This window comes from Giraffa tippelskirchi, chromosome 12 (genome assembly GCF_054371585.1).
Source record: "Giraffa tippelskirchi isolate mGirTip1 chromosome 12, T2T-mGirTip1v1.2.pri, whole genome shotgun sequence".
Lineage (NCBI taxonomy): Eukaryota > Metazoa > Chordata > Mammalia > Artiodactyla > Giraffidae > Giraffa > Giraffa tippelskirchi.
The window spans coordinates 102675119-102688353 of record NC_137286.1 but is presented as its reverse complement, the minus strand read 5'-3'; the positions used below and the strand labels follow the sequence as shown (position 1 = coordinate 102688353).

Genomic DNA, 13235 nt, shown 5'->3' with positions numbered 1-13235 from the left:
ACACATAAGTGATCAAGTAACATAAAGGATGTGGATCGAGTTGCCAAGCTGAGCAAATGAAAACAACACCAAGTTAGCCTCAGAGTCGTGCAATGTCACTTCTGCCACATGCTGTGCTTACAGGAGAATTGGCAGAGCCAGCCTTGATCTCAGGGGAGAGGAACTGGGTGGGGAAGTGGCAAGAACACTGCTGAGGTTCACATGGGATGGGAAAGTGTTGAGGCCATCTTTTGGATTGGCCAGTGTCAAGAGCACATGCCATCAATTTAACATTCGTGTGCGAGTTTGGGAAGAGATCTGGTCGATACGTGTAATTTGCATGTCATTATCCCATAGACGTCATTGCCAGTCTTGAGGTTGGTTGAGATCACGAAGAGAGTGAGTATGTGCTTAGAAGAACAAAGGTATGGTGCAGTGCCCTGGGTTCCCTGGAACACTATCCACAGATCAGACAAAATCAGTACAAGACAGAAATGACTTGTGAGGTTGGGGGGGCGGATCTGGGAAGTTCAGAAATCAAGGTGTTAAGAAAGATTGAGACTGAAAAGGGCCATTGAGTTTAGCAACATGGCATTGTGGGTAATCTTGTCAAGAGTAGCTCCATTCAGTGAGAGAGAGAGCTTGGCTCAAGTGGGAGGAAAAGGACCAGAAACAAGAACTATAAGCTCTCTTTCAAGGAATTTTGTCGTGAAGAGTAGAGAGATGAGGTGGTAGCTGGAGGGGAAAGTAGGATGGTTAGGGTTAGGGTGTTTAGTTTTGCAAGATGAGAGAGGTACTAATGTGTTCATCTCCAGTGGGAAAGGGGGAAGTGGGCAGGGATGGGGGTGGTGAGGTGCTGGCACAGTGCCCTTGAGTTTGGTAGGGGGCTGAGTGCACCAGTGAGTGTTTTGAGTCAGTGTGTGGGTGCAGATGCTGGTAGGTGGGCAAAAATGACCAGGGGATTTTGAAGTTCTCATGATTCCTTCCGTTTTCCCATTAATGTGAAGGGTAAAACTGATGGTACCTATCACGTTGGGTTGTTCTGAAAATTAAGTGATTTTTCCTCATTTTTTTGCAGCACTTGGAATGGTTGCTGGCACAGAAAATTCACTTGCTGTGTTCGAGTCTGAGCCTAAGCCCTTACTCTTTTTAAAATGGGTTTTTCTTCTATGAAAAGTTGTGGTAGTCAATCTTTTTTTTTCCTTTTGAATATCTTTTATCGAAGAATAGCTTACAAACAGGTTTGCAAGTAAGTGAACAGCTCAGTGAGTGATCACAAAATGAGTGCACCTACTACCCCACCCAGATCAAGAAATAGAACCTTCTTTGTGGCATCTAATTGGTTTGGAGGTTGGTTGGTTTTGTTTTCTCTAAGATGTCTTGAGTTCAAAAAACAGAAGGCTAGGGACCCAGGATATTTTTGAAATATTTCCTGGCCTTTGGGACCCAAAAGTCTGATAACATGTTTAACACTGAAGGGTTCAATAAACCTTACTGGGCCATCCTTCTGCTGGAGGAAAGAAAAAAAAAAAACTATTCCCAAATGTACTGTAAATTTCTAAAGTCATGAGAAAACTTCTAAACTATGACATGACACCAATTCCTTGAGCATTCTTCAAATCTTTTGCCTAAATGAGTGACTTCTGTGTCAAGAAAACCAGTAATATTTTAAAAGGACTTCAGATTCTCAAAATGCTTCTTGCCCTCTTCAACTAATTGAAATTAGTCATTTATCCCCTTTTCTTGCTTTTATCCCAAAGAAAGTAGGCTTGTTTTCTTGGAAAATGTTTCACCAATCTGGTTTGCTCATGGTGTTGTTAGGAAGGTGATGGTGTGAGCGCTTTCTAAGACGTGGTGGGTGCTTATTCTATGTCTATTAGTGATTCTCTAATTTTTTCTCTTTCTAGGATGTAACCCACAAAACAAAGTTGAGTACTTAGCTAGTGTCCTTTTCTTATGGAAATTCTTGTGTCTCTGGCTTTTGCCTAATTATTTTGTATGCTTTCCTGCACACAACCTCTAATACACACACACAGTTCAATTCAGTTCAGTCGCTCAGTTGTGTCTGACTCTGCGACCCCATGGACTGCAACACACCAGGCCTCCCTGACCATCACCAACTCCCGGAGTTTACTCAAACTCATGTCCATCGAGTCGGTGATGCCATCTAACCATCTCATCCTCTGTCGTCCCCTTCTCCTCCTGCCTTAATCTTTCCCAGATCAGGGTCTTTTCCAATGAGTCAGTTCTTCACATCAGGTGCCAAAGTACTGAAGTTTCAGCTTCAACATCAGTCCTTCCAATGAATATTTAGAACTGATTTCCTTTAGGATGGACTGGTTGGATCTCCTTGCAGTCCGGGGGACTCTCAAGAGTCTTCTCCAGCACCACAGTTCAAAAGCATCAATTCTTGGGCACTCAGCTTTCTTTATAGTCCAACTCTCACATCCATACATGACTACTGGAAAAACCATAGCTTTGACTAGACGGACCTTTGTTGGCAAAGTAATGTCTCTGCTTTTTAACATGTTGTCTAGGTTGGTCATAACTTTTCTTCCAAGGAGCAAGCGTCTTTTACAAACACATTCTTCATTATGGTAATATTAGTGTTTGGGAAAGCCTGCCTCATTTTTAATTGAGGGGGCTTTGATCTTAGAAAACTAAGATCATGGCATCTGGTCCCATCACTTCATGGGAAATAGATGGGGAAACAGTGGAAACAGTGGCTGACTTTATTTTTTGGGGCTCCAAAATCACTGGAGATGGTGATTGCAGCCATGAAATTAAAAGACACTCCTTGGAAGGAAAGTTATGACCAACCTAGACAGCATATTAAAAAGCAGAGACGTTCCTTTGCCAACAAAGGTCCATCTAGTCAAGGCTATGGTTTTTCCAGTAATCATGTATGGATGTGAGAGTTGGACTATAAAGAAAGCTGAGCGCTGAAGAATTGATGCTTTTGAACTGTGGTGTTGGAGAAGACTCGAGAGTCCTTTGAACTGCAAGGGGATCCAACCAGTCCATCCTAAAGGAGATCAGTCCTGGGTGTTTATTGGAAGGACTGATGTTGAAGCTGAAACTTCAGTACTTTGGCACCTGATGGCAAAGAACTGACTCATTTGAAAAGACCCTGATTCGGGAAAGATTGAAGGCGGGAGGAGAAGGGGACGACAGAGGACGAGATGGCTGGATGGCATCACTGACTCGATGGACATGAGTTTGGATAAACTCCGGGAGTTGGTGATGGACAGGGAGGCCTGGCGTGCTGTGATTCATGGGGTCACAAAGAGTCGGACACAACTGGGCGACTGATCTGTAGCCAGCACTCACCCTTAGTCTGTACATTTTACTTGTGATCATGTTCACCTTAGATTTTTTAAAAAAACTTTTATTGGAGTATAGTTGCTTTATAGTGTCCTGTTAGTTTCTGCTGTACAACAAAGTGAATCAGCTGTATATATACATATATCTCTTTTTCCTCTGGAGAGAGCATGGCAACCCACTCCACTATTCTTGCCTGGAGAATCCCACGGACAGAGGAGCCTGGTAGGATACAGTCCGTGGGGTCACAAAGAGTCAGACACGACTGAGCGACTCAGCACACAGCACACACATATCTCTTTTATGGATTTCCTTCCCATTTAGGTCATCACAGAGTGCTGAGCAGAGTTTCCTGTGCTCTACATTAGGTTCTCATTAGATCTCTTATGCGTAGTATCAATAGTGTGTGTATGTCAATCCCAGTCACCCAGTTCATCCCCATCCCTCCTTCCCCCCTTGCTGTCCGTACATTTCTTCCCTATGTTTGTGTCTCTATTTCTGTTTTGCAAACAACTTCATCTGTACCATTTTTCTAGATTTTGTTGTACTGTTCGCATGTCTTGATTGTTAACACAACCACTCTGTGGGCTGACGGATGATCTGTTCCTGTCTTGAGCTGCACTTGCTGTCTCTTTCTTGTGCTGGTTTAGCAAGTGGTGTTTCACGAGGCCTCAAAAAACACCTGTCCCCCCTCAACAAGCCCAAGAAAACCAAGACTCCTTTTTTCATTTTTACACAAAATCGAAAATATATGTATGTTTTTGTAAGTTAATTTTATTATATGAAGATAACATACAAAATACATTCATAGTGACTAAAGATGTAGGACAAAATTCTGTCTCACTTATAATCTGCAGCATATATTCTTGGTTTGTATAAAAGTAACTTTAAAATTCCAGTTTCCTTAAATAGTTCTGCACAACACACACACACACAAATATACATATAGTTACCACCACTGTCAGTCAAAGGCGCGCTCCTTCTTTAATCAGTTAAAAGAGGCCGACAAGTGTTTTCTTCCCGTTTGACATTCGAAGGTAACCTTATCAGGATTTTGAACACACTTGCTCCTCGAGCCTGAGCATCATTCTGAGAATAACTAGAGACAAGCTTGTGCGTGGTTCCAGTCCCCTCCCACCCACCATGCTCGGGTTACGTGATCTCACAAGTCCTGGAAAGGGGGTCCTTGTCCCCTAATAGTTCATGCCAACCATTTTTGTCAAAACTGACAAACGAGTCTAATAATACCATCGATTCATTAGTGATTTAATTTTCTGTGCTGCTTCAGGGCACCTACCTGTGACAAGCCCTTTCCCACTGGAGACGGTCTGTCTTCTCGGTTTCCAGTTTTTGTTCTATATTGAGACCCCAGGTGGAGCTGGACTGCTGGACAGTCTCTGATTCCACTGAGTCTCTGAGGAAGCCAGATTAACACAGTCTAAAGGGTTCTTTGTCTTTTGGAAAGATGGTATTACTAAGGCCTCTTAAAGATGGATGGATTACTGAAATCAAGACATATGTATAGCTAAGGTTTTTCTTCGTATTCCCTAATTGCTGGATCCTTAACTGACTTGAAAAAACCAGAGACTCAATTTCAAGCTTCTAATATTTTGCCTGTTTAACCTCCTCCTGGTTACCTGATTGCTACTCTTGCCAGTGGTCACAGGTGCTCTTGTGCTTGTAAAGAAGAGGAGGAGCAAGGCTCTCCCTGCCTTTGGTCCCTGGTCTCGTGCTGTCTGGACTCGGCTCTTGGTGGAGACTGGCCAGAGGCTCCTCCAGCAGAGGCCCCCTCCCATCACCACCCCAGGAGCAGCTGTCTGGCTGGGGACAAGCCAACTCTCCCGTCTCTTCACACCAAGAGCCTTGAAACAAGACTGTGATCCTCCCCACCCCCACCCCCACCCCCACCAGGGCAGGATGCCCAGGCCTATCTATCACTTTTGTCTCAGGTTCTAGGGTTACATCACCTGCGTCAAGGTAAGCATCCTCCTCTCCACCAGGAGCAGTGATTCCCTGTGGCCTGCCTGGCCCTGACTGGCCCCAGAAGGTGCACACACATCCTAAACACACAGCATCATCCAGAGATGGTGGTGGACCCGGGGCTTCTCGGCCCTGAGAAGTGGGCACCCTTTTGTACCCTGTCCCTATTTCGGTCACAACTCAGACCCGAGGCAGGGCCCAAAGTAGATGAAAAGAGGCTTTTCTCTTTCTGACGGCTCATTAACTAATATCCTGAGTCCCAGTTCTAGAAACATCTTGCATAAATCACACGCCACCTTTTTCCTCAAGGAGCATAAAGTGCTTCATAGACATTGGTTAATGCTCTCCTGTCCAGGAGACAAGCGTGAGAGAGTTGGGGTCCCCACTGAATAAGAAGGACACGTGGCTGACTTCCTGTCCTCCAGTCCCCTCGGTTTCAGGCAGTTGGTCTGGTGCAGAGAGGGGGTTTTCACTCCACCTTCCCTTTTTCTCCATCTATCATAGTTTGGGTCTAGAGAAAACCTCCACAAGACTGTTGCCCTTCTCCTCAGCTTCCTTTGCTTACTAACTGAAACAGGTTAGAACAAAGAAGTGAGTTAAGTGTCTGGACTATATATGAATACTCAAAATAGAAGCTGACGTTATCTGTGAAAACGTGGCTTTAAGCCTAAGAGGTGACATAAGACCAGACTCACTGGGGTGAGCCCACCTAAGGTTTTACAATCTGCTTGATAGTTCCAAAAATTATGTTTGGCTTTTTTTTTTAACCTCCCATCACCCCTCTGTCCTGTCTGCTCCCTGGATGGATTCTCCAAGATGGACCCACTCCCTCCCCACGAGGTGCAGCTCCAATCCCCCTCCCCGCCCCTGCCCTGTGTGCCCTCCCTACCCCTCCTCCCTCCTCCCCCCCCCACACAGAGAGCTTGCTGGAGACCCCAGAACCATGCCTTTGATAGCACAGGCCTTGCTGGCCTGCAGAGTCCGAGCTGCAGTGACAGGAGGCCAGCGTGTGTCCTGAGCCACCTGGAGCCTGGAGGCCTTGGGGTCTCCGGGGTGGGGGGAGAGGCAAGTGCAGGGCGGGGTCAGGATCTCTCCTCCCCGCTGAGTCCTGGAGAGTGGCGCTCTTTGTCACTATTCCTCTAACTGGGGTTACATTCTTGTTAGTCAAAAGAGACAAAAGCACTATTAAAAAAAAAAAAATCACAAAAAAAGCAGCCGGCTCCTGTGGAAAGGAAAAGGTGTCGATTTCTATACGCATAATACTGGCAAAAGCTAGTTTTCTGGGGGGTATAAATACACATGTGGTTCTAGAAAAGAAGGCTGTGCAGAATCGGGCTTTAGACTGGTGGGGTGGAGTACAGGACCACAGAGTTGTAGTCAGGGGGAGGCGAGCAGCAGGAAATCTTCCTCTCCAGCTCCGAGTGGTCATAGGTGAACCTGCGGTGGCCTGTGCCCAGGTGCCCACAGCTGGCATGGCAGAACGTGGGTCTGCTGAGGTCAGAAAGGCCCGACTCCTTACTCTTACTGGTTACTCTCAAGCTAAAGACAGAAAAGAAAGAAAAAAAATAATAATTGTACCAAATGGATTTCTTGGAAACACTTAAGTCCACTCTTTAGTGGGCCGTTTGTTTAAGCCCAGCGGCTTCCCTGGTAAGTAAAGAATCTGCCTGCAACGTGGGAGGCCCAAGTTCGAGCCCTGAGACATGAAGATCCCTGGAGAAGGAAATGGCAACCCACTCCAGTATTCTTGCCTGGAAAATCCCATGGACACAGGAGCCTGGTGGGCTACAGCCCATGGGATTGCAAAGAGTTGGAGTTGACTGGCGGACTAACACTTGTTGAAACCCATTGAGAGTGAATGTCTGTTGAGTCCCACCTCAAACTAGGCTGGGCTGTGGAGCTGCCCACGGCCTCTCCTCCACCAGCTGGGAGTCAGTCCACTGGCCGGGGGCGGAGGGTGGGATTAATTAAAACAAATCCAGAATTCCTGGTGGAAAACAGCTCCCAGGCTTGGGTCCAGCGCTCCCCTCCGCGGGTCGGTTAGTGCCTGGGATTGGCTGAAAGATGCTGAACCTGTGAACAGCAACTTCTAAGGGGAGAGCTGCGATTAAAATAGAGGATCCTGAGAGGAGGCTCCTCCTGTATCACCCAGGTGGGCCCTGGAAGCAATCCCACGTGTCTGGGCAGGGGATCACAGCGCCCACAGGAGGGACGGGGCCACGGCCACAAAGGAGGATTGCTGGAGGCGTCAGGGTTGGAGGAGGCGCTGGCCGGGATGTCCTGGAGGGGAGGGAGCCTCATGTCGGGGTGCAGCCCTGCCGACACCTCATTCTGGGACGTCCAGCCTCCGGAACTGCAAGAGGATCCATTTCTCCTGTTCTAAGCCACAGACTTCGTGCAAGGTTGTTGCAGCTGCCTGGAGCGACGCCTAGGACGTGCTACAGAAACTTAGTAAGTTTCTCCCTCTCAAGTTTGTGCTCCGGAGGAGAGAAGCATTCGGTTCGGTTCGGTTCAGTTCCGGGCAGTGTGTCGCTGGCCGGGGTGAAAAGACTGGCTTCTGGGTTGGATCCGCGTGGGGCAGGGAGTCAGTCTGGTCCTCTGTGTTTGATGGTTTCAGCAGTGCGGGTGGGAGTGAGAACCTCGCGTGCTGTTTGGCCTGGGATTGGTGGGCCCAGGATTGGTGTACCTGGCCTTTGAGCCATGTTCTGTATGTTGGTCTCAGAGTGGAGGAGGCAATGGATGGCTTTCATTTTTTTTCCACAAAGGTCTGGAAGTGTTTCAAGGCAGGAAACAAGAACACGTGGGCCTTGCTTCTCCCCCTCACTCTGTGTCCTGTGACCTGCCCGGGACTGGGCTCGGGGTCCCTGGGTGCCCACGGAGAGGACACAGAGGCGCAGCTAGCTATTCGCTGGGGAGCTCCCAGCCCTCCAGTCCTCTGTGGTTGATGAGCTGGGGCCCCACCGTTCAGAGGTGTCTGTGGACACCCTTTGGTTTACATCAGGGTCTGTAAACTAGCCTGTGAGCTGGCCACCTGTTTGGTTTGTTTTTTTTAAAACAATTGTTTTATTGACATGTTTGCATATTGTACAATTCACCTATTTAAAGCGTACAAGTCAATAGTTTTTATTATATTCACAGATGGCTATTCTGGGCATTTCATATAAATGGAATCATACAACTGGCTCCTCACTTAATTCAAGGTTCATCTATGTTGTAGCTGCCTATCAGTACCTTGTACTTTTGATTGACAAATATTTTCTTGTACGGATATATGCATTTTATTTATCCACTCACCAACTCATAGACAGTAGAGTTGTTTCTACTTTTGGTTCTTATGAACAGTGCTGCTATGAATATTTGCGTATACGTTTCTGTGGGGTATATATATACCTACGGAGTTGCATTGCTGGCTCACAGAGTAAGTCTGTTTAACCTTCTGAGGAACTGCTAGATTGTTTTTCAAAGTGGCTGCAGTATTTCATGTTCCCATGAGCAAGCATCCAGGGTTCTAATTTCTCCACGTCCTCACCAACACTGACTCTGGTTAGGGAGGACCAGAGTTCTAGAACAATGTCCCTGGTTGAAACCATCCTGGTGGGGGTGAAGAGGTGTCTCATGTGATTTGCATTGCCCTGATGTCTAATGAGGTGAAGATTATTTTCACGTGTTCCCTGGCCGAGGCCACCGGCTCTTGTGAGTATGGTCGACTGGACACAGCTGCATTTTATTGCTTGTCTATCAGCTGCTTTTATAAGTGGCAGAGGTGAGTGGTTGTCACTGTCTGGCCCCTTACGAATGGGTCTGCATTCAGTAGAAAAACCATCTAAGTGAAGTTTCGTACAATAGGAACTTCTCGGCAGTCAGAATTTAGACTGTAAAAAAACACATGCAGAACATACTTTTCTGAAAACACTTAACTCTGAACACAGCACCAAACTACACAAATGCAGAATGAAAACAGCATTTCAACTCCACCAAAAGTATTGATCATGAAAGTCACCTGACTTCACTAGGCAAGGTTCCCTTTTTAAACGGGTCCACCCCCAAAGTACTCTTGTTCTCTAGCTCTTCAACTGTATGGAAAACATGGGGTGCTTGAGAGTTTGAGGAAAAGAGAAGGGAGCACTACACCTGTGTTGCGGAGGAACTGAAGACATTGTTCACTTTTTAAATCTTATTTTCGGGTCCTTTGCTTACCAAAGGAGGCCCAACTTCTCACAAGTGTTTTAGGAACTCTGTTTAAATAAATGCAAATGAAATGACAGGGTGGCGTCGGCGGGGGTGGGGGGGGTGGGGTGCGGAGCTGGGGAGTCTGCAGATCCCTGATTGAGATAAGAGGGGCAGAACATTCTGTGGGGGAGGGGAGGGTCAAGGGCAGATGTTTGAACTCGGAAGGGAAGGCAGATCTGGTGGGCCTTGCCCTGTCCAGCGATGTCCCTGGGCAGAGAGGAGCGGGCCCGTGCAGAGTCCAGCGAGAGCCCTCGTAGTTCTGACAGTGTTGTCACCGGCTGCTGAGTGGAGGCAGGAGAGGGGGATCTAACAGAAAACACGCCTTCATGTGGAAGAGTTGGGGTCTCAGGATGGCGCGTCTTAGGACTAGACGACTGTCCCAGGGCCCTTCTTGTGCCCTCATTGCAGGCCCCCGGGGGGTAATGGGTGAGCATTCTCTCCCCGCCCCCCTCGGACAGGTCTCCGGTCCGGACTGTACACTGTTCACAGTTGAGGACGTCCAGCTCCTTTCAGCTGAAAGACTGCGCTTCATGTGCTTGGACTGCCTTCTTTGCTGGAATGTTCTGTCTTCTCTCAAATCCCACTCTTCCTTTGCAGAGCATGGTGCTCAGGTGTCTGCTTTTTTCTGTTTTCTTTTTTTTAATGATTTTTTAAAATTTTTATTTATTTTTAATGGAAAGATAATTGCTTTACAGGATTGGGTTGGTTTCTACCAAACCTCAACATGAATCAGCCACGGGTTTACTCATGTCCCCTCCCACCTCCCTCCCCCTCCCACCTCTCTGGGTTGTCACAGAGCCCCGGTGTGAGTTCCCTGAGTCATACAGCAAATTCCCATTGGCTATCTATTTTATATATGGTAATGTATGTTTCCACATTACTCTCTCCTTCCTCTCCCCAACCCAGCCGTGTCCATATGTCTGCTTTTATGCCCTCTTTCCTGTCCTTCCAGGGAAAAGAGCTTTCTGCATGGCCTGGACACTGTAGTTTAGGAGGGCAGGTAGCCCTCAAGTATGGCCATGAAACCCTCCTCCCAGGCATCGTCCCTCTTGCCCCTCCAGAAAGTGAGCAAAGCCCCCTGCCTCTGCTTCCTTACTCACTTCAGTGAGGCCTTGGGTTTGCTGTCTGCCCAGGTGAAGCGCTTCAGCAAGGGGGAGGCCAGCAGGGTGCCACTATCCAGCTGGTAGTCCTGCAGGGAAGAAGGGAGAGTTACAGCTCCTGCTTGAGCCAGAGGGGCCCATGACATTGGGATGCGCATCTGAGGTCACTTCAGCATCTGGCCTCCCTGCCTGTGAGGACAGAGCACTCTCTCCATACTGGCCAGTCTAAACCTTGTCAATTACAAGAGGCCCCTATGTCCAGTGACTCAGAGACCCTTCTTCCTGCAGGTGAAGAAAGCAAATACAATCAAAATGGAAAATTGCAGGTAACAGGTGAGCATTTTTTGTAGTCAACTTTTATGCTATTTTATGCAAACTATTGTGTAAATATGTTAAAGCTAATAGGGCAGATGACTTGGCAGTGATATGTAAAGATTCCCTGGTGGCTCAGGTGATAAAGAATCTGCCTGCAATGCAGGAGACCCAGGTTTGATCCCTGGGTCGGGAAGATCCCCTGGAAAATGGAATGGCAACCCACTCCAGTATTCTTGCCTGGAGCATCCCCATGGACAGAGGACCCTGGTGGGCTACAGTCATGGGGTCACAAAGAGTCAGACACAACTGAGCGAGAAATAATAAAGACACAGTTTAATTTTCTTTCTTGAAGATTCTAGGGAGTTTTGAGACCCTCCTGAGTTACCGTGGTATTGGATGGTTTGCCTTGGAGACGAACACAGATCATTCTGTTGTTTTTGAAACTGCATCCAAGTACTGCATTTCAGACTCTTTTGTTGACTATGATGGCTACTCCATTTCTTCTAAGGGATTCTTGCCCACAGTAGTAGATATAATGGTCATCTGAGTTAAATTCACCCATTCCAGTCCACTTTAGTTCACTGATTCCTAAAATGTTGACGTTCACTCTTGCCATCTCCTGTTTGATCACTCCAATTTGCCTTGATTCATGGACCTAACATTCCAGGTTCCTATGCAATATTGCTCTTTACAGCATTGGACCTTGCTTCCATCACCAGTCACATCCATAAATGGGTGTTGTTTTTGCTTTGGTTCCATCTCTTCATTCTTTCTGGAGTTATTTCTCCACTGATCTCCAGTAGCATACTGGGCACCTACCAACCTGGGGAGTTCATCTTTCAGTGTCCTGTCTTTTTGCCTTTTCATACTCTTCATGGGGTTCTCAAGGCAGGAATACTGAAGTGGCTTGCCATTCCCTTCTCCAGTGGACCACATTTTGTCAGAAATAAAAAGACGCTTACTCCTTGGAAGAAAAGTTATGACCAACCTAGACATACCAACCTGCATATTAAAAAGCAGAGATATTACTTTGCCAACAAAGGTCCGTCTAGTCAAGGCTATGGTTTTTCCAGTAGTGATGTATGGATGTGAGAGTTGGACTATAAAGAAAGCTGAGTGTTGAAGAATTTATGCTTTTGAACTGTGGTGTTGGAGAAGATTCTTGAGAGTCCCTTGGCCTGCAAGGAGATCCAACCAGTCCATCCTAAAGGAAATCAGTCCTGAATGTTCATTGGAGGGACTGATGTTGAAACTGAAACTCCAATACTTTGGCCACATGATGTGAAGAGTTGACTCATTGGAAAAGACCATGATGCTGGGAAAGATTGAGGGCAGGAGGAGAAGGGGACGACAGAGGATGAGATGGTTGGATGGCATCACTGACTCAATGGAACTGAGTTTGAGTAAACTCCGGGAGTTGGTGATGGACAGGGAGGCCTGGCGTGCTGTAGTCCATGGTGTCGCAAAGTGTCGGACATGACTGAGCAACTCAACTGAACTGAGTTACGGTTTCCAGCAATTCCATTTCCTCATTGGGTCGTGTTTAGCGCTGAGTTTTACGCAGGGTCCTCCTTATACTGTCAAAATGGTGTTTCCAGTGAGTGGACCCCACATGTAGTTCCTGCCACCCTTCAGGTCTCTTACGTGGCTCTGTGTGTGTCCTTGACTATCAGGGAGGAACCTAACCAAGGATGCTGTCCTAGGGCCCAGTGCAGCAGGGTCAGGAGGGCTAAGGGTCAAAGAAATCTTGCATGTTTTCTTCAGTGCCATTTCCTTGGACTTAAAACCAGCATTCTAAGCAGCAAAGCAACATTTCCACCACTTTGCCTTTATAGTCACAGCTTATTGGTAATGTTTTTTTTTAACGTTCACATCATCTTTTCCTCTCTATCTGGTATGTTTGAAGGGTTTGGGCGTTTTCCAGTGGTGACCACAGCATTTGAGGTCCCCACCTTCTCACCACAGTAGGCTTTCCAGGCCTTTTTTGGGTCCTGGCTCTGTGAGCGTGGGTGGTCCTGGGATCCAGTGGCTGTGTCCCTGGAGACCATGCTCTGGTCCAGCTCTCTGTCTCCTCCCCTAAATCTCTCAGCCCCATGTCCAGATCTTTAAAGGGACAGGTGAGTTGAGGCCTCTTGTTAGCCAGGGCTATGTGGATCGCTTCTCTCTGTGCGGCCGGGTGGGAACATGGCTGCTCAGCTCTGAAAACTTCGTGGGAAGGAGCATGAGGTCTTGGAGATTTTTCCAGGATCTCAGAGCGGAGGCCCTACCCCTCGCACAGTTTTGAGTTCCTCTGATGCTCCGATAGCAGGC

At 47.3% G+C, this 13235-nt stretch overlaps 1 protein-coding gene across 3 annotated transcripts in view; it reads right to left on the bottom strand.

Annotated features, from left to right (window-relative positions):
* Positions 1 to 6503: 6503 nt before the first annotated feature.
* Positions 6504 to 13235, bottom strand: part of FLT1 (fms related receptor tyrosine kinase 1) — a 197680-nt gene continuing 190948 nt past the window's right edge. For all 3 annotated transcript variants that reach the window (XM_081549343.1, XM_081549345.1, XM_081549344.1), the window contains 2 exons: positions 10611 to 10699; positions 6504 to 6819 (listed from right to left, as the gene is read on the bottom strand). In XM_081549343.1, the coding sequence (XP_081405469.1) occupies positions 6618 to 6819; positions 10611 to 10699 (291 nt within the window). In that variant the 3' untranslated portion in view covers positions 6504 to 6617. The remainder of the gene's footprint in view (positions 6820 to 10610; positions 10700 to 13235) is intronic.